At 44.9% G+C, this 21,689-nt stretch overlaps 1 protein-coding gene across 3 annotated transcripts in view; it reads right to left on the reverse strand.

Annotated features, from left to right (window-relative positions):
- Positions 1-21,689, reverse strand: part of CDK5RAP2 (CDK5 regulatory subunit associated protein 2) — a 197,756-nt gene that overhangs the window by 166,295 nt on the left and 9,772 nt on the right. For 2 of the 3 annotated variants that reach the window (XM_075579450.1, XM_075579452.1), the window contains exons 2-5: positions 20,050-20,117; positions 19,047-19,114; positions 4,317-4,427; positions 1,915-1,991 (exon numbers count right to left, since the gene is read on the reverse strand). In XM_075579450.1, coding sequence (XP_075435565.1) covers positions 1,915-1,991; positions 4,317-4,427; positions 19,047-19,114; positions 20,050-20,117 — 324 coding nt within the window. The remainder of the gene's footprint in view (positions 1-1,914; positions 1,992-4,316; positions 4,428-19,046; positions 19,115-20,049; positions 20,118-21,689) is intronic. The other variant, XM_075579451.1, reaches the window with a different exon arrangement.

Genomic DNA, 21,689 nt, shown 5'->3' on the forward strand with positions numbered 1-21,689 from the left:
GCCCCCCCCTCACACCAATCTCTCCCGGCCTCCGTGACCCCCCCCCTCACGGCGTCGGTGTGCCGCCTCTACGGACAGTCTGCCGATCTGTCAGCTGTTAAAGAAACCCCTGATGGCCAGCTCAGTTGTTAGCAGGGGAAATCCCCTAACCCGAGCCTCTCCCTGCTCTAAGCAGGGGAAATCCCCTAACCCGAGCCTCTCCCTGCTCTAAGCAGGGGAAATCCCCTAACGGAGCCTCTCCCTGCTCTAAGCAGGGGAAATCCCCTAACCGGAGCCTCTCCCTGCTCTAAGCAGGGGAAATACCCTACCGGAGCCTCTCCCTGCTCTAAGCAGGGGAAATCCCCTACCGGAGCCTCTCCCTGCTCTAAGCAGGGGAAATACCCTCACCGGAGCCTCTCCCTGCTCTAAGCAGGGGAAATCCCCTACCGGAGCCTCTCCCTGCTCTAAGCAGGGGAAATCCCCTCACCGGAGCCTCTCCCTGCTCTAAGCAGGGGAAATACCCTACCGGAGCCTCTCCCTGCTCTAAGCAGGGGAAATCCCCTCACCGGAGCCTCTCCCTGCTCTAAGCAGGGGAAATACCCTACCGCCCTTCTACATCTATCAGTGAATACTGCGGCGTCGGCGTCCCACTCTGGAGGGGGCGCGGCCCCTTGCAGAGGCCCTCTTGCCGTGCGGAGGCCCCCGCTGCCATGTGCGACCCCCTGCATACAGGTGAGTGTTTGTGTGTGTGAGTGACAGACTGTGATTGTGTGATTGTGAGTTTGTCTGAGTGAGTGCGAGTGTGTCACCCTCTCTCCCTCTCCCTGTGTCGCCCTCCCTCTCCCTGTGTCGCCCTCCCTCTCCCTGTGTCACCCTCCCACTCCCTGTGTCACCCTCCCACTCCGTGTCACCCTCCCACTCCCTGTGTCACCCTCCCTCTCCCTGTGTCACCCTCCCCCTCTCCCTGTGTCACCCTCCACCTCTCCGTGTCACCCTCCCCCTCTCCCTGTGTCACCCTCCCCCTCTCCCTGTGTCACCCACCCTCTCCCTGTGTCACCCACCCTCTCCCTGTGTCACCCCCTCTCCCTGTGTCACCCACCCTCTCCCTGTGTCACCCACCCTCTCCCTGTCACCCTCCCCCTCTCCCTGTGTCACCCTCCCCTCTCCCTGTGTCACCCTCCCCTCTCCCTGTGTCACCCTCCCCTCTCCCTGTGTCACCCTCCCCTCTCCCTGTGTCACCCTCCCCTCTCCCTGTGTCACCCTCCCCTCTCCCTGTGTTGTTCTGACTAGGAATTTATTAAATTTTAAAGCGGGGTTGGGGGCGGGACTATGGGCGGAGTTGGGGGCGGGAATAGGGGCGGAGTTGGGGGCGGGACTAGGTGGCGAGTAGATTTTTTGGTTGGGCGAGTAGATTTTTGGGTGATTTGTCGAACACTGTATATATATATATATATATATATAGAGTCTGTACCTGATTCCTTTTGGTGGTAGCAGCCGGTGAGGGTTTAGTGCGTTGAGAGGTGAGAGGGTTTAGTGCGTAGAGAGATGAGAGCTGTGAAGCGTCGTCTCCCAGAGCAGTGAGAGTTTAGGTGCATTCCCAAAGCTCAGTGAGGGCTGGGAGAGTGAGGCAGTGGTGAGGTGTGCGGGGGCGGGCCAAGGGGGCCTTGAAACAGTGGTGTGAGTGTGTGAGGCCAATGAGAGGTGTGGGGGGCGGGCCAAGGGGGTGGTGTAAGGGGGTGGTGTGAGTGTGTGAGGCCAATGAGAGGTGTGCGGGTGCGGGCCAAGGGGGCCTGAAACAGTGGTGTGAGGCCAATGAGAGGTGTGCGGGGGCGGGCGGGCCAAGGGACCAATGACATTGCCGCTAGGGACAGGGAACACACCAGGGAAACATACATACATACAATGCTTTCAGAAATATATAGTAGATATACTTACGAAGCTTTGACCAGCAGATTTTGTTTCTCTTGCAGATCGTGCTTTAAGCTTTCTACTTCAACTTTTAACTCGATGTTCTGTAAAACACAAGAATCCCAAATTCAAAGTTGCCGTACCTCTGCAGCAAAGGGCCTTATACCAGGTCAACGACTGAGCCACCTGAGCCGAATCTGGGATGTACCAAAGCGACCGTTCAGACCATTTGCAGCCAAAAATCCCCATAGACGCCTACCAGTTTTTCGGTGGAAATCAGCCCAAACTGTATATATACCGCCTTTGTATCTAAACGCCCTCTCCCGCCTTAAACCCTTTTCACTGACTGCCCCACACCTCTGGAATGCCCTTCCCCTCAGTACCCCACTTGCACCCTCTCTATCCACCTTTAAGACCCACCTTAAGACACTTGCTTAAAGAAGCATATGAATAGCACTGTGGATATTCTGAACACGATACATAAAGCTTGGCCCCCTGCAGACGCACTTACCAGAACTCCCTCCTACTGTCTCTGTACGTTCTCCCTACCTACCAATTAGACTGTAAGCTCCTTGGGGCAGGGACTACTCTTCCTTAATGTTACTTTTATGTCTAAAGCACTTATTCCCATGCTCTGTTATTTATTTGATTACCACGTGTATTACTACTGTGAAGCGCTATGTACATTAATGGCGCTATATAAATAAAGACATACAATACATAACGCCTAAAATATACATTATTTTTGCAAAAAAAATTAAACGTTGTCCTCAGCTGCCCTACTCTTACCAAAGGGGCAGGGAGCAGTCAGGAGTTTCCCAATCTTACCACGAACACTGAGACCATGTCCCATACATTTACTAGCAACGCTGTGCCACAAGACACCTCCCAGTGCATGAATACACCTTATACCAGGGGTGCACAGCTCCAGCCCTCAAGCTCCCCCAACAGGTCACGTTTTCAGGATATCACAGCTTCAGTACAGGTGGCTCAATCAGTCCCTGCTTCAGCACAGGTGGCTCAGACTGAGCCACTGATTGAGCCACCTGTGCTGGAGCTGGGATATCCTGAAATCCTGACCTGTTGGGGGGGGGGGGGATGCTTAAGGACTGGAGCTGTGCCTTATAGCCTATGCACGGAAATGGGTCACATGGTGTCCTCCAGCGCCGGACGCTCTCTCATGGCACAGCATTGCTTAGTAAGTCTGAGCCTTTCCTTTTAAAAGTTTAGTAAAGTCATCGCGCACCTACAATTTATAAATGAGTTGCCGTGATTTGGCTCAGTTATTACCCATTAGCTGGAGAATGGGGACTGAAGGGTTTTACTTTTCCATGGTCTTTGTTCAGAAGTTTTTTTTAAGTTACATTTATATAGAAGTCAAAAAGGATTTTCTCAATTCAAATTTATATGTATATATTAGGGGGGAGCAGGGTTTGGTTAGAAGTACATAAAAGACGAGTGAGGGGTTTATGAAGGGAGAAAACTTAAGCATACTATATCCAAACCAGTTTGATGCCAACTGGTTGTTACTCATGAACTGATAATAAAAACAAAACAAATTTCATCTTAGGGACCAATTCCCCATTTCATGGATGAATAGACCCCAGCATATTCTAACAAAGACTTACAAGGAATTTTTGATAGGAGTCTTACCAGGCTCGATGTAGTAACAAAGGAGGGAGAGGGGGTCGGTGGTATGCCTTTTGTTGGACCAACAAGTAGTTGATATTTTATAAGCTTTCGAACCTTGGGTAAGACCCGATGAAGGACCGCAAGAGGTTTGAAAGCTTGTAACATAGCTACTTCTTGGTCCTATAAAAGACATCAAACCCACTATTCCCTCCTCTGTTACTATATGGAAGAAAGTACTAGCATGGCGACCAACCCTTCTTTGCTCGCTAATTTTTCCATTAACATTATTTCTCCCCTCTGTTTGTTTTTAATGGAACATCATAGTAAGTATGTCTGACCCACATTTTAGCCATTTCCCATTTTATGGCTGAGGCTATATGGAAGACAAGTTTATTAATGGTCTTGTCGAAGCCTACATTAGATGTATTGAGGAAAAAGATCCATGAATCAAGAGTATTGTCGAAACCAGTTAATGGGTATATTCCTTTTTAACAGGGATTTCCATTGAGGAGTTAGCCTGCTGCTATCGATATGGCAGACAGGGTCTAACATTGATAATTGTGGAGAGGAGGGTAACCAGCCTTCATGGTCCACAACCTATCTTGTCATTCTCACAGCCAAGGTACATGGCAGGAAGGAAGTTCCTCTGACATCAGATCGCCACTGACATCACAAGAATGCACAGTGACACGGTTACCATGCACCCAAAGTGTTTCCCCACCACTCCGCCTTGTTCAACTGCAGTGGGCAACACTGGAGTGAAGATGGTCAAGAGAAGAGTTGAAAGCGCGAGCTACCATTCGGTACAGGTCCTCGCTGCCTCCGTCACATTTCTGCTGCACTTGCTCCTCCAGGAAATATATGCGGAGTTTCAGGTTGAAGTTTTCCTTTTTCAGCTCGGCTATTTGCTACAAAAGGAACGAAAAAAAGTAAAAAAATAAATAAAGTTTAGAAACAGAGAATTGCTTTCCAATTAAGTTACGTGCAACAAGCTTCCCCCATTACAGTGGCCGTCCCTGTTCAGACCGCAGCAGAGAAATGGAAGTGGTGGGTTTAGTAGGGTAAATGGACGAGATTGCCACCTTTAAAAAATAAAATACACATGAATACATAATCTAATACTTTGGAGGGTTCTTACAATCTTAATCTTATCCATTTTGCCGAGTGCCAAGTAGACTGCTTGTTAATCCTCGGATCTATAGGTAAATAGGTTTTTAATTTGATCTTTGAAAAGTAATTATGGTGCCATCGTTAAGTCAAACACAATTAGCCGATAAGCAGGAATTCAGCGGACCAGAAGGGAAAACATTGTAAGGCTGCGGCCCCGCTGGCGGTGCGTGCAGCAGAGTCCCCCGGTCTGCAGAGAACTGCAGGGGGAAAGACGGGGGGCGTGACGGGGGCGCGGCCGTGACATCACCCGGCAGGTTCGTCCTCATTGGCTGAACTGCCGGGGGCGTGGCAAAGCACTCCATCACGACTCCTGCTCTCAATTTTCTTGAGCAGGCGTTTCTGTCAGGGCAGCGTGGCAGCCCCTCCTCGCAGCGGGCCCGGCCCCATTGTGGGACGGATCGCGTCCCTGCAGCGTCCGCCACAGCAGGCGCTGCAGTAGCCAGCGGGGACCTGGCCTAAGGAAGAAGGAGCGGCTCAGTGAGTAAAGACACATACTGCCACTGAGTGTGAAGCAGGGGAACCTGGTGCAATTCCTGGTCTCTGCTCCTTGTGACCTTGGGCAAGGCCCTTTACAGTATATCTCTCTGTGCCTCAGGCACTAAATACATAGATTGTAAGCTCCAAGGGGCAGGGACCTGTGCCTGCAAAATGTCTGTGAAGCGCTACGTAAAGACTAGCAGCGCTTTACAAGAAAAAATTATTATTATTAAGCTTTTTTAAGAACTGAAGTCGAGCATCCTCACAGGACTTTAGAAAAAGGGTGGCACTAATAGGACCAAAGTGAACATTAAGGGGATCTAATCCAGGTAATTAATACCTTTTTACTGAAATCTGACACCTGTAAGTATTTTTAAAGTATTATATACAGTGAGACTTGGGAAGGGTTTGATTTCCTCTTGTGTGTGAGATCGGCAAGCACATGTACAGCCAGAGGCTGCGTCCATAGAATGACAAGTAGCGTTGAGCCGTGCGGACGCTCCGCGCTGAGCCCCGGCATCCTCATTGAGGATGTCTTTAGAGGGGGCTCACGCGAGCGTCCGCAGGCGTGCTGAGTTTGATTTTTCAGCCGACAGCCAAGCTGTTTTTCAGCGCGCTATCGGCTGAAAACATCCAATCAGCGCGAAGCAGCGTCAACGTCACGGCGCCGTGACGTTGATGTCAGTGCGTCGCGGGCTATTGGCCCAGCGACATCACTGCCCCGCCTCCCCCCGCCTCCCGTTCGCGCCCGCTGGCTCGCCTGCATGTGCATGAAATTGCAAAGACTTCAGCAGGTGAGCCTCAGCGTCAGCGCTGTTCAGCACTGCTCCCCCCCCTCTATGGACGCAGCCAGAGTCGTCGTCCCCCTCCCCCTGATCTTTATTTTTATATGGGATTGCGCTGCTCTACTTTCACAGCTTTCGGTTTTGTTTTTTTGTTTTTAACATTATTTGCTTTGTGTGTAAAAATTATATATTTCTATTTTCTTCGGACATGTGTAATTCTAACCTCATTGTTCCTTCTCTTTATACATGTTTTTATATATACAGTGAACAGTGTTATCCCAACTGGGTAAGGATTGTAAACACAATCTGCAGTGAAAGCACTGTATGCTGAGAGATAACGGGGAAAGGCAGCGTTGCAGACTTGTAGGAGACGTGAATGTTCTCACAAGTGATATTTTTATTGACTAAAAACACCAAAATGTTCTGAAGCTATAAACATGATAAACAATGGAGGAAAGAACCCCAGTAGAGCACTCATACACAGTGTTGAGATGGTGTAAATTTAAAACTAAACTTTATTAGAAACATAGTAAAACAATGGAGATTAAAATAGGATTAACCTCTGTATCACTACGCTTAATTACCTAAGGGATATGATAGTCCTCAGGTAGGTAGTCGTTAGTGAAGTGTTGCTTGAGTACACTAGCCCCCAGCCACCTTTATTAGGGAAGCCTGGGGGAAAGCTAGATTGAGGGATTATAAATACTATTCTTATATGGAATGCCAATTATATACTTGTAGTGCATTGGTGCAATAGTATTGAAATGACACTGCTAATGGTGGGGTTGATTGCACAGCCTGTAGTTAGCAATAGAGTGTCATTTAAATCTTGATAAGATAATGCACCTATGTTACCTTAGGGTTAAATGAACAGTGTGAATTACTGCCCCAAGGATACACAACAGCTATAGCTCTAGGTCATGTTGTTAAGACCTGTAGCTCTAGCTGATATTGCACAGTGTAGTTATAATAAAGTGTGCTGCACTTCTAAAACCTGTTGCTAACTGCAGTAGGTGATAGATTAAATAGAGCACTGTATAGACAAATGGTGGCAGTTGCTATATAATCTGCCCCAGACCTAAAGGGTGTGCTATTTATCCATATAAGATTGTGAACTGACTTAATCAGTAGATTGAAATAAACATAATCTCTGATATAGAGCACCATGTGTATACTGATTGCTATACCTGGAAGTCCCTGTATGGGAGTTACTGTGCAGAGTGATTGGTGTATAGGTGTAAAAACAATTCAGCTCAGCAAGTGTAGAACATGAACAGTAACCTGGTTAGAGCTACTCTGCTGTAACAGTGAATGGTAGTGAGCAACAGCACAGGGTAGTATACTCTACAGCTGCTGTATAGCCTGTCAGTATAGATATATATATATATATATATATAATCCCTAGAAAAGGAGGCTCCCTTAGACCACCGGGTAATACAGGAGTGTAAACTGTGCAGAAGCTGAGTCTCAGCGCTGCCTGCTCTGTCATTAAGCATAGATAGCAGCGTCTGTATCAGAGGGCTCAGTGCCTGCACCTAACTGAGGAGTTCTGCCGACGTGCACGTTTCGCTAGTAGTGCTTAATCATGGCCAGTGTGGAGGGGAGATCCCATGAGAGCTTGTGAGTATTTATAGCGCTGGTGGTTATGACCTAGAGTAACCCTTCAGCCTGCAAATGTGCCCCTAGTGGTTGTCAGTGCAGGAGTTTGTAATGCTCTAAAGCAGGGGTGGGCAACCTATTTTTCAATTTAGCCACAGGTGTGGCGAATTAGAAGTGAAAATAGCCACACCATGTAAGAATTGAGGTATTATGTTGCACATGCGAAAATGTAAAACACACATTGTTTGAACAAGTTTATTGAAAACATGAACACTTTGACTACTCCGTTACAACTGTGTCAGACGCAAATGATGAAAACACACACAGCCACACACACAGTCGGTGGGGTGGTATGTTATTTATATATTCTCAGTCCCACCCCGCCCCGCCCCCATCATCTCATTTCACCACCCCTCATCTCATTCCCTCCAAAATCCATGATCTGGGGCACAGCCAGGACGTGACTGGGTACAAAACAAAGATACAAGCAGCCATTGCCAGCTGCCCGCATGCAGCGACACCCAGCCAGTCACACACACACACCCAGTCACACACACCCAGCCAGTCACACACCCACCCAGCCAGTCACACACACACACACCTACCCAGCCAGTCACACACACACAGCCAGTCACACACAGCCAGTCACACACACACACACACACAGCCAGTCACACACACACACAGCCAGTCACACACACACACACAGCCAGTGACACACACACAGCCAGTGACACACACACAGCCAGTGACACACACACAGCCAGTCACACACACACAGCCAGTCACACACACACAGCCAGTCACACACACACACACCCAGCCAGTTACACACACCCAGCCAGTCACACACACACACACCCAGTCAGTCACACACACACACCCAGCCAGTCACACACACACACACAGCCAGTCACACACACACACACACGGTGAGTCAAGCAGGTTATATGTTCATTAATTAGAAAGAGAATTAATACACCTAAATGCAAAAATACAAATCAGTGCACTGTTACAGAACAGTTTAAAATGCACACCTTTGATGTTAACTTGAAGCTGGGCAACCAGCTATTAGTGAAGCAGGAGGATGACAGCCAGAGAGGAGTCAGGAATCAGAGGAGCGTGGCGCCACAGTGGAGGATCAAGCATATCCGTGCAGACAAGGAACACAGCCGGGTTGGGGGTACATGGAGTGCTCAGGCGCGCGCGCTCACTACATGCTCCACCACAGGTGTCCTCTGACTGCTGCTCGGCCCCTGCTTAATTCACAAACTGCGGCGTGCTCGCGCATGCCGGGGGAGTGTTCGCGCATGCCGGGGGAGTGCTCGCGCATGCCGGGGGAGTGCTCGCGCATGCCGGGGGAGTGCTCGCGCATGCCGGGGGAGTGCTCGCGCATGCCGGGGGAGTGCTCGCACTTGCCAGAGGAGGGGGGACTCGCGCTTGGGAAAAAACTAAGTTACTCAATTCGCCACAGTTTGACTGCCAATTCGCCACAAGTGGCGAATGGCGACAGGGTTGCCCACCCTGGCTCTAAAGCCTGTCTGTGTGCTTTGACAATAGGTGCTTGGTTGTATCTAATAAGTACTGTGGTTACAATGTTAACCATGCACATTGTTGCTGGTGGATCTCAACTGTTACCACTGAATTTCAAATGAATAAATGAATAACAACAATATTGTGTCAGGTTTGTGTGTCATTATTGTGATGTTGTTAGCCTAAACTTGAATTGCAATTTATATTTACTGGCAAGTGTACTGTAGGAGGTGAGACACTAGTAAATGCCAAACCATATCATGATGACAATTATAGGATGGTTATAATTATAAGAAAGGACTAAACATGAAACCTTCATTTATCCCTTTTGGTGAAAGTGCTTGCAGGGTATAGATCCAACGTGACTCTTTTTGTAAGAGGATCACGTCAATATCCCCTTTCCTTTGGCCCAATGAGAATTGATCTATGCCTCTGAAGGACATAAAATTTGTGTCACCATTATGGCAGTTGTTGACATGCCTTGATACCGGGGTGTCTGTTTTGTTTCTGATTGTGCCTAGGTGTTCAAGTACACGTTGTTTAAATTGTCTTTTAGTTTTGCCGATATAGATTTTGCCACATCTGCACACCCCTTGATAGATTACTCCAAAGCTTTGGCAGTTTATGAACTTCCTTATTTGATACTTTTTAGTATTGTCCCAGTTATGGAAGGTTTTTGTTGTAGTGACATTTTTGCATGCTTTGCAGTGTTGGCAGGAGAAACTACCCTGGGGTTTTGGTGGTAGCCATGTGCGTAGTAGTGACTCGGTAAAGTGGCTGTGGACTAAGATATCTTTTAGATTGCGTGCTCGCCTGCTTACCATAGACGGGTAGGCAGGGATGACATCTTTGATGGCCTAATCGGCTTGCAGAATGTGCCAGTGTTTTTTGAAAATATTCTTGGCCAAATGCCATTGCTTATTATAAGTGCCAATGAACCTTATCACCTTTTGATTGTATGTAAAGGTTTTGTTGGTAAGTAGGTTTCTTCGCTCAGAGTATTTTTCTCTTTTGTAGACTGTTTTGATACTCTTGTTGCTATAGCCTCTCTCTTTAAATCTTTGGCTCATGGCTTTGGCCTGAGTTTCAAACTCTATGATGGTGCTGCAGTTTCTCCTTAACCTAAGGAATTGGCCTACAGGTATACCTTGTATCAATGTTTTGGGTTGGTGGCTAGAGGCTTCTAGCAAGTTATTGGTGGCTGTGGGTTTCCTATAGACTATGGTCTCTATGAGGTTATTGCGCCCTCTTGAGATTCTTAGGTCCAGGAACCATATTGATTGTTTGTCATGCTCCAGAGTTAGATGTAAATTCAACTGATTACAGTTCAGATTGTTGACAAACTCTTTTAGTAATGAGCCTTGCCAGAGAATGAACACGTCATCTATGAAGCGTGTCCATAGAAGTACATGTGACGTGAAGTGTTCTAATTCTTCCGTGAATACGTGCTTGGCTTCCCACCATCCCAGATAGAGATTGGTATAGGATGGGGCACATTTCGTGCCCATTGCCGTCCCTTGTGTTTGATGATATATCTTATTGTCGAACGGGAAATAATTCCTTGTCAGGACAAATGTTAGGAGTTCTATCACAAACGTACTGTGGGTGGTATAGTGTTGGCCCCTTGTTTGGAGAAAGTGTAGATTGGCTTCTAGGCCTTTATGATGGAGGATACTGGTGTATAATCCCTCCACATCTAGGCTCACCAGTGTAGTGTCCTCATTAATAACAATACCCTCCAATCTTTGAAGGACATCCTTGGTGTCCTTGATGTAGGATGGGAGTGATGCCACATAAGGCCTCAGCACCTGATCAATGTAACTGCTGGCATGTTCTGTCAAATTTCCGACCCCAGAGACAATCGGGCGACCAGGTGGTGGCACTTTTTGTTTATGTATCTTGGGTACACTGTAAAATGTTGCTATTCTGGGGTTTCTTGTGAGGATAAAATCGTATTCTTGTTGACTTTATGACCTTGTATAGTAGGCATTTGTCCAGGATGGAGCACAGTTCCAGAATATAATCACTGGTTGTTGGATCTTTGTCCAGTATTTCATAACAAGTACTGTCAGACAGCAACCTGAGGTTTTCTGTTTTATAGTCCGAGGTATTCATTATGACTAGGTTTTATTGTTATGTTGTCATTTGACTCCAATTCCTTGAGAGCTGTTATCTCTGGATATGTGAGATTATCCAGTATCTTAAACTTGGGTAATGACTCCAGGTCCTTAGTGACAAGGTCACAGAATACATCTAACGGTTCACTAAAAGGGTAAGAATTTAGACTTTGGTCTGAGATTTGTAAAGGGCCCTTCACCTGGGGTCCTGTTTGACTCTTCTACGAGAGATGTAAGGTTATCAAGTGTTTGTGTCTAAGAAGTTGAGGGGTGGAACACCCATAGCCATTGCTATCCTTTGTTCACGCAGACGAAAGAATTTGTGTAATTTTAATTTCCTAGTAAAGAGATTGGTATCTTTTACCCAATCAAAGGTATCAATATTGGATGAAGGGGAAAACGACAATCCCTTGTTAAGTACCTTTATGTGTTCTTTGTTCAGTGTGAAGTCAGACAAATTGACAATTATGGTTTTATCAGTGGTTTCTGTTAGTAAGGTAGCTGTTTCTCCCTTGGTTTGTTCCGTTGGGGTTGGTGGTCCTTGCTCCTTAATACCCAGACCTTTTCCTCTCCTTATTTTCCTCTTCCCTTTGAACCCCTCTCCCTTGTTTTCTGTTGTTCTAAAAAATGTGGAACCTGGGGTGGTGGGGGTAAAGTAGATGTTCCTTCACCTAGAATAAGTCTTTCCTCATCCGTGTCAGAATTAGTCCAGTCAGTGGAGGAGTTAAGACACTGTTTTTGTGTTGTTTTCTTAGATGGTTTGGCAAATTTATACCAAAATATTTTCCCTTCTGGAAGTCTTTTGTGTCTCTTACAAATTTTCTACGTTTCCTCTTTTAAATCAGCTGTGAACTTGTCTATGTTGGATTTAAGTCTGGACTCTAGGTCACTAAACGTTGGGTCAGACCTCCAATTATCAACCTCCTTCAGTTTTAGCTCTCGCTCTGTGTTCAGTGTGGTTAGTTTATCTTTCTGATGGTCCACTAACAACAGCAGAGGATGAGACACGCACTCAATATCAATGGTAATAGAGGTGGGGTACTTAGCTGCCGGTGCGCTGGTCCTGGGGAGCTCCTGTAGTCCCAAATGTACCAGTACAAAGAAGAAGAAGCAGGCACACGGTCTTACTCAAAAGGAGGTTTTATATGCCATAAAGTCCAACGTTCGGCAGTCAAATACTGCCTTTGTCAAGGTGAAGGCACTCACCTTGAGAAAGGCAGTATTTGACTGCCGAAACGTTGGACTTTATGGCATATTAAACCTCCTTTTGAGTAAGACCGTGTGCCTGCTTCTTCTTCTTTGTACCACTAACAACTGCATCAGCATGATTGAACACTGAGTTAGTACTAGTTCCCATGAGTGATGGAATTTTTCATCAGTTATACGGTGTGCTGGAGAGAGGTTGACTCTTAGGCCTCTTGGTATTATACTGGCTTCAAGGTATCTTTCAAAGCTAGTTACCTCCCACCAAGTCCTCAGTTGTGACTTTAGTGTCCTATCAAGTTTAGTGAAGAAGCGTGAGATGTCTTGTTTAACCTCTGTGGTTACAGGTATGTGCTCAGATGAGAATAGGCTTTCTGCTTCCAGTTGCCAGTCCTGGTAGTTAGGTTGACATGACAGGAAACCTGACATAATGGTGTAATGCGAGCTGGGGGCTGGAATAAGGTCCTGAAAACCTCAATGTAGGCTTATAAACTATAGAGAAACCCCCGCTACTGCTTGCAATAGTGAATTAATAATGATGGGTGTAGATGCTGATGGGGCAAAATAAGAATGATAAACAATGGAGGAAAGAACCCCAATAGAGCACTCATACACTGTGTTGAGATGGTGTAAATTTAAAACTAAACTTTATTAGAAACATAGTAAAACAATGGGGATTAAAATAGGATTAAACTCTGTATCACTACGCTTAATTACCTAAGGGATATGATAGTCCCCAGGTAGGTAGTCGTTAGTGAAGTGTTGCTTGAGTGCACTAGTCCCCAGCCACCTTAATTAGGGAAGCCTAGGGGAAAGCTAGATTGAGGGATTAAACATTCAAACTTTTACATTCTTGTCTGATTGTTTTTTTAAATTGTGTCAGTCACCCCTATTTCACCCATCAAACAGGCCACGGTGACACAACGTTGTGCCTTTGTATTGGCCATGGGAGTAAGGCAGACATATTTTCTACAAGGAACTCAATCCTGACAAATTCACTAGGGTCCTTGGGCGGGCTGAACCTCTTTAATTAAAATCTAGAGCCTGTGTGACTGACATAAACAAGAAATGTGAGTGTATGTATGTTTACATTTATATGTACAGTGGTGTGAAAAAGAAAGTACAGTACACCCTCTTTGAATTCTATGGTTTTATATATCAGGACATAATAACAATCATCTGTTCCTTAGCAGGTTTTAAAACTAGTTAAATACAACCTCAGATGAACAACAACACATGACATATTACACCGTGTCATGATTTAACAAAAATAAAGCCAAAATGGAGAAGCCATGTGTGAAAAACTAAGTATACCTTATGATTCAATAGTTTGTAGAACCACCTTTAGCAGCAATAACTTGAAGTAATCGTTTTCTGTATGACTTTATCAGTCTCTCACATCGTTGTGGAGGAATTTTGGCCCACTCTTCTTTACAACGTTGCTTCAGTTCATTGAGGTTTGTGGGCATTTGTTTATGCACAGCTCTCTTAAGGTCCCGCCACAGCATTTCAATCGGGTTGAGGTATGGACTTTGACTGGGCCATTGCAACACCTTGATTCTTTTCTTTTTCAGCCATTCTGTTGTAGATTTGCTGGTGTGCTTAGGATCATTGTCCTGTTGCATGACCCAATTTCGGCCAAGCTTTAGCTGTCAGACAGATGGCCTCACATTTGACTCTAGAATACTTTGGTATACAGAGGAGTTCATGGTCGACTCAATGACTGCAAGGTTCCAAGGTCCTGTGGCTGCAAAACAAGCCCAAAATCATCACCCCTCCACCACCGTGCTTGACAGTTGGTATGAGGTGTTTGTGCCGATATGCTGTGTTTGGTTTTCGCCAAACGTGGCGCTGTGCATTCTTGTACAGCTAGTCTTAGCTGATTGGAGGGTGGCAACCTCCTACCTAATTGAAGCTCACTCACTCCCACATTTAAATGGTTAAAAGCTCACTCCATAGCATCTCCCACTCTCAGGGGAACTTGCTTGCTTGCAGTGTGATTGTGACAAATCTAATACAGAGTGCTTTTCCTGGTAATGTACAGGTTAATAAAAGCTTCAATCAGACTTAGATCTATGCAACTAATTTTGACAGATTTATTATAAATCATTCTTCCTGGTAATGCACAGGTTATTAAGAATTTATATTAGTGTTAGGGACCTTGAGATTTGGTCTGCCGTGTAGTGACTCAGGGGCTTACAACAATTTGGCCAAAATGTTAAACTAAAAGACCATTTTATTTATTAGATATCTATACATGTATATTTAGGCTCTGTACCGTGTATAAGTTTTCACTGGATGTGCACTGAGCTCTGTCTGTGTTTTATGTTATGTCTCTGGTTTTAAATCTATATATTGCCATGCTCAGTAGCACTCCTCTGTGACACTTATATGCTTATATATATGTTGTGGTTATTTTGGGGGTTCAATATGAGCTTGCAGGTGTCCGGTATGCTGTGCATTATGGCCAAACATCTCCACTTTGGTCTCGTCTGTCCAAAGGACATTGTTCCAGAAGTCTCGTGGTTTGTTCAGATGCAACTTTGCAAACCTAAGCCATGCTGCCATGTTCTTTTTAGAGAGAAGAGGCTTTCTCCTGGCAACCCTTCCAAACAAACCATACTTGTTCAGTCATTTTCTAATTGTACTGTAATGAACCTTAACATTTAACATGCTAACTGAGGCCTGTAGAGCCTGAGATGTAACTCTTGGGTTTTTTTGCAATTTCTCTGAGCATTGCATGGTCTGACCTGGGGGTGAATTTGCTGGGACGTCCACTCCTGGGAAGATTGGCAACTGCCTTAAACGTTTTCCACTTTTGAATAATCTTTCTCACTGTAGAATGATGGACTTTAAATTGTTTGGAAATGGCCTTATAACCCTTCCCAGATTGATGGGCAGCAACAATTGCTTCTCTAAGATCATTGCTGGTGTCTTTCCTCCTTGGCATTGTGTTAACACACACCTGAATGCTCCAGACCAGCAAACTGCTAAAACTTTGGCTTTTATAGAGGTGGTCACACTTGCTGATGATCAATTAATCAAGGGCATTTGATTAGCAGCACCTGCCTGCTACTTAGCATCTTAATTCCTGTGGAAGCAGTAAGGGTGTACAGGCATACCCCGGTTTAAGGACACTCACTTTAAGTACACTCACGAGTAAGGACATAATCGCCCAACAGACAAACGGCATCTCACGCATGCGCCTGTCAGCACGTCCTGAACAGCAATACCGGCTCCCTACCTGTACCGAAGCTGCGCGCAAGCGGGGAGACTATAGAGCCTGTTATACATACGTTATTTACATCAGTTCTGCACGTATATGACGATTGCAGTACCGTACATGCATCGATAAGTGGGGAAAAGGTAGTGCTTCACTTTAAGTACATTTTCGCTTTACATACATGCTCCGGTCCCATTGCGTATGTTAATGCGGGGTATGCCTGTACTTAGTTTTTCACACATAGCTTCTCCATTTTGGCTTTATTTTTGTTAAATAAATCATGACACGGTGTAATATGTCATGTGTTGTTCATCTGAGGTAGTATTTACCTCATTTTAAGACCTGCTAAGGAACAGGTGATCGTTATTATGTCCTGATATGTAAAACCATAGAATTCAAAGAGGGTATACTTTCTTTTTCACACAACTGTAACCGCCCCCGCTTCAGTGGGGTTATCGGGTTGTTATAAGGATTTAATAGCAGAGTAGCATATGCTGGGCCCCATCTGGTGTTGCTGCTGAGATGCTGACTTCACGGGGGAGTATATAGGATAGAAGGAAGGTTCTGGAAGATAGGTTCCTGAAGGACAAGAGGAGAGAAGCCTCGGGGAGTGTAGATTGGGATAATGCTCATGAAGTAATAGAAGAGATCAGGCCCCCTTGTTTATTATGTTACAGAAAGAGACAGTGCCTTTATAGTAGGGATTTCAATTATATGACAAATGGACACATGCAGTTACCACATAGGGAGAAACAAACACGCCACAGCGAGCCATATGCAGAGGTCCCTGGGTGTCAGCGGATCAGCTCTACAGGCGGATCTATCAGAGCATTCTCCTCAAATCAGTAGGGAAGTGCCAGTTCCCAGTCTGGAATGGCGTATAAACGGTATCTGCTCAGAACCAGCTAGAATTCCAGTAAGGGCCCACAGCAGATGGGGTACAATGGATGTTACTCTGAAGGGGGGCCTTGTCCAATAGACGAAATGCAACCAAGTAAATACACCTCCCAACGAGTGTATAGAATGGGCACCTAGGGAAGCACCATGTTCACGAGTAATTACAAGTATATAGAAAACTGTAGTGTGTGTGTACGTACGTGTGTGTGTGTGTGTACGTACGTGTGTGTGTGTGTGTACGTACGTGTGTGTGTGTGTACGTACGTGTGTGTGTGTGTACGTACGTGTGTGTGTACGTACGTGTGTGTGTGTACGTACGTGTGTGTGTGTACGTACGTGTGTGTTTGTACGTACGTGTGTGTGTGTACGTACGTGTGTGTGTGTACGTACGTGTGTGTGTGTACGTACGTGTGTGTGTACGTATGTGTGTGTGTGTGTACGTACGTGTGTGTGTGTGTGTACGTACGTGTGTGTGTGTGTACGTACGTGTGTGTACGTACGTGTGTACATACGTGTGTACGTGTGTGTACGTGTGTGTGTGTACGTGTGTGTACGTGTGTGTGTGTACGTGTGTGTGTACGTGTGTGTGTGTACGTGTGTGTGTGTACGTGTGTGTACGTGTACGTGTGTGTACGTGTACGTGTGTGTACGTGTGTGTGTACGTGTGTGTGTACGTGTGTGTGTACGTGTGTGTGTGTACGTGTGTGTGTGTACGTGTGTGTGTACGTGTGTGTGTACGTGTGTGTGTACGTGTGTGTGTACGTGTGTGTGTACACGTGTGTGCACGTGTGTGTACGTGTGTGTACGTGTGTGCACGTGTGTGTACGTGTGTGTACGTGTGTGTACGTGTGTGTTTTCCCCGTGCCTGTGGACGTAAATAAAAAATAAAGGAGTTGTACTACAAAAGTACCTGACGCCCATTACTTTCACCCTTGCTTCATCATCCGCCTGAAGCCAGCCCCCTGAATCAAAGTAATCTACACGGAGTAGCCAAATACGTCACACCGATGTAATCTCCCTAGGAGCCGGGCAGCGAGCGCGCGTGTGCGCGTGTGCGTGACACACACACACTTTTCACGAAGGAACTTGTGCACTAACAATTTTTCCTTCATAATTTTAAGGGAATTTAATTTCTGGTTTTTGCCAGTTTTAATTGCACTGAATAATAGATTACATAAACGCGTCACCTGAACCCTTTAGGCACTTTCACAATGTTTAGCCCACAAACAATAGGAAATATTATGCTTTTAGTGTAGGTACCTGGTATTACTGGAGTTTACCTTGACGTGGTTAGCAGACTAATGAGATTTTGATCAAAACATGCAACTAAATGACTCAGTTGTTAAAAGACTTTAGATCAGAATGTAGAATTTCACAAATACATTGTCAGCCTTTTTGCGGGAGTGCAGGGTTTGTGTATTCATTTTCTCCAACATTAGAATGTTGCCAAGTATCCGCTGACCAAAGCGAGAGTAATCTTCTCATAACAGATTGCGAAGAGGCATTCTACCTCCTTACAAAAGGTAGCATGTACACCAGAGGTGGGTAACCACAGTCCTCGGGGGCCACCAACAAGTCAGGTTTTAAGGATGTAGCTGCTTCAGCACAGGTGGCTGTCAAGAGAGAGGGGATTTGGCCCGGGATTAAAGGGGTTACACCCCATTTGGCCACCCTCTACTCTCACCTGGGAAGCAAGGGGTTAACTGGACTGGGGTCCAGTAATGTGTTTTTGCCTTGCTTCAGCCATCCAACTGTTTATTCCCCTGTATAAATGTATTGTTTCTGGGCCAGTGTCTGCACCACACACACACTGGGGCTTAAGGGGTTAATGAGCAGCAGTTTAGGAAAATACATTAGGATGCGTGGTGTCTTTTCAGAAATCTCTGGGCTTCAAAAGGCTTGATTGAAGTTGGGTGTGAAACGTACAGAGGGGGTTTGGTGTATGTTAACACATCTGGCTGGTAGAGACAGCTAGGACCCAGGCTGGGGCATTGGGTGTGAAATATAGCACTGGTGACAAATGTTCACTACCCACAGCCCAGCTTCAAATGATTTCTTGATTGGGCCAGGGGTGCGGTTACCCAAGGAGATATCAGAATGAGTGTCCATATTTTATCTGTTATTTGTATAATCTCGTGTGTTCACCTTTTTCAAGGAATAAATTATATTTTATCATATCTAAGCCTCGTCCGGTTCAACCCAGTTATATTTTTGGTGGTGTATTATTTCTAGCCTGTCACAAAGCTCCCGTCACAGTGGCTCAATCAAAGAATGAGCCACCTGTGCTGAAACAGGAACGGATTGAACAACCTGTGTGAAGCAGGGATATCCTGAAAACCTGACCTGTTGGTAGCACTTAAGGACTGGAGTTGGCCACCCCTCATGTAAATCACCCCAGCAGGCACCAGCATGAAGAGTTAGATTTTAAGCCAAATGTATATTTCTACTGTACGAGCTATATGGGCTGGTTCTATACCAAATTAAATATTCAGCTTGGATAAAATAACTAGTGTATCAAGTCACCTTTTCAAAATCCTTCATCGTCCGAACTTTGTTCAGAGACAATCTATCGTCAGCACAACTGTCGAATCCTGGAAATACAAGACGATACAGGTGTATAATAAATATAGGATACAGGTCACTCATCCCCCTGATGGTAATGCTGGAGGCAACATTACTTCCATGGTTACAGACTATTAAAGACTGCAAGGGAAGAAAAGAAGTTGGGATCGAGAAGCAGAAATAAACATTGATACAGGAGAGACCAGAAGCAAAGAAATAGAGACCTATACTGTACATTATATATAGCTATACACACACACACATAGTAAGGCCATGATTGATACACTAGTAATTAAAGTACCACCATGTTTAAGCATCCCTCTGTAAGTAACCACGCTCTGCTTTCCTGTTAACGTTTGCACCTTCTTTACGATTACCCCCCTCTTATTGGTTCTATGATATGGTGAGTAGCCCAGCCCTTATTAAATATGCTGTGAATCGGTATCCCCATACTAGAGAAGAATTTAGTCCCATTCATTTGATTTCCTTCTTCCCAGCAGATGGACAACATATTAAATAGGAGCAGTAGTGGTTTAGTTAACCAGGGGGTCTCCAGGTGTTGAGACAGCGCTATTTTATTGCTATTGCATGGTAAATATCCACTTTTTTGTTCTAGGATATGGTTCACAAATTTGATTGATTACATCACCAGTAGAAAACAAAACAATAAAGCCACCGATGTAGGAATCCCAACTGAGAGAGAAAATAGGGCCATTTTTCTTGTTGCTAAAATGCATAATTCACTTTAGTTTTAAGTGCGACTACATCTATAAAGATGTAATCCCTCCCAGCACTACTCCAAATCAATGGTAGTAGTGGCATGTTTGAGGGGCTAAATCACAATATGATCCTCAAAATGCAGCATTTCTGTATTTATTTTATGAACACTTGTTACTGTGCATTATGCAGGGCCTGCTCTTGCCATGGAAAAAGCCCTCCTTGTCGACTTTAAAATTGTACATACCGCTGCTACCACTATAATGATCCTGCCCTCCTCCTTCTGCAACGTCAAGCAACGTACAAATGTTGGCACTGAAAAGAAAAACAAAGTATTAAAAATGGAGGGGAAAAAATGGAAAATAAACCTATGTTTAAATGTATTGCAAGAACAGGATATCCCAGCTTCAGCACAGGTGGCTAAATCAGTGGCTCAGGCATAATGACTGCCCCACCTGTGCTGAAGCAGGGATATCCTTAAAACCTGAACTGTTGGTTCCCCTTGAGGACTGGAGATGTCCACTCCTGACCCAGACCCTTATTCAATATTCTGTGAAGCTTCTCCCCCTTATCACTCCTAGCAATACATGAGAAACACGACATTGTGCTGAGAAGTTTTTTTATTTTACCACTGGATCATGTTTATTTAACATTTCAAAAAGGTTAAAATTCTGGAAAATATTAGAGGCTCACGGCTGTTTTCTCAAGGATTATAGAACTACTTAGGTTCACAAGTTCTGGCCACCTGGTAAAATATTAGGCTTTTGTGCGCTTATCTGTTCGTAATGCTGTGATTGTGGTTGGTAAATTAGTCTAAGACCAGATAAACTCATTGTATAAAACTTTGCATTGTATTTTAATCAGATCTTACAAACATTGCCCAACTTAAAAAAAATTATTCAAACATCCAGAAATGGCAATGCCTCTATAGTTCATTACATAACTAACCAACGCAGGTTTTGTCATCACAAACATGGACAAAAATAGATGCAAGAAAAGTAAAGCAATGATGGGGCTGGCATTACGGAAACAGTCCATCGCCCTTAGAGGCTTGTTCAAGTCAATGGGAGTTTTGGGCTGAGCGTGGTGATCGCCTGCGTCAGGGCTGATGGAATAAGCCTTTAGACTCAAACTTTCACTTTGATTCCTGTGTACAAAATGACGTTTCTATTTTCTTCTCATTCCCCCATTACCTCTCAAGCTAAAGATGGCAGCATAATTAGTTTAAACTCAACAAGAAAAAAAAAAAATAAAGACTGGTCTGTTATAAATATACTGTACCTAGATTGTTGATACACATTTATACCAAGAGAGATAAAGACCAGAAAATTAATCCAAAGCATTTGGTTACTGGTGACATTAAACGTTAAAACAATATTTAAAAAGCAAAATACACATACTGCAGTTTACCACTTAAACATGGAACTGCCATTAGTACACATTTGTCAGAGGAGGGACTGGCCCTTTAAAGATATAGAATAGCTTTAACAGAGAATGATGAATAATGAAAGACAACGTAACAAAGGAAAACCTGTTTGTTCTTGACAGAAAATAAGTGACAGTTCCTGCAGGTTAGCAGCCGTTCCAGGACAAGAAAAGACAGAGAGGAGGAAGTGGTCAATGCAATGGAAAAACAATCTTATGCTCTGGACCATGTTTGGATTACTTGCATCAGTTGGAAACAGTTTCTCAAATCGGGGTGCAGTTTGCTGAAAGCCACCATAGAGCAGGCAGATGTTTCGTTGGAGAATAGAGACAAAAGAAAATGACAGATGCAGAATTTGATACATCACATGATAATAATCAGTCATGTAACACTTCCCATACGCCTTCTATTCAAACTTCCACAATAACAAGCCAATGCCTACAAGCAAAATGAAGAGCAAA

Source organism: Ascaphus truei, chromosome 21 (assembly GCF_040206685.1).
Source record: "Ascaphus truei isolate aAscTru1 chromosome 21, aAscTru1.hap1, whole genome shotgun sequence".
NCBI classification, from domain to species: domain Eukaryota; kingdom Metazoa; phylum Chordata; class Amphibia; order Anura; family Ascaphidae; genus Ascaphus; species Ascaphus truei.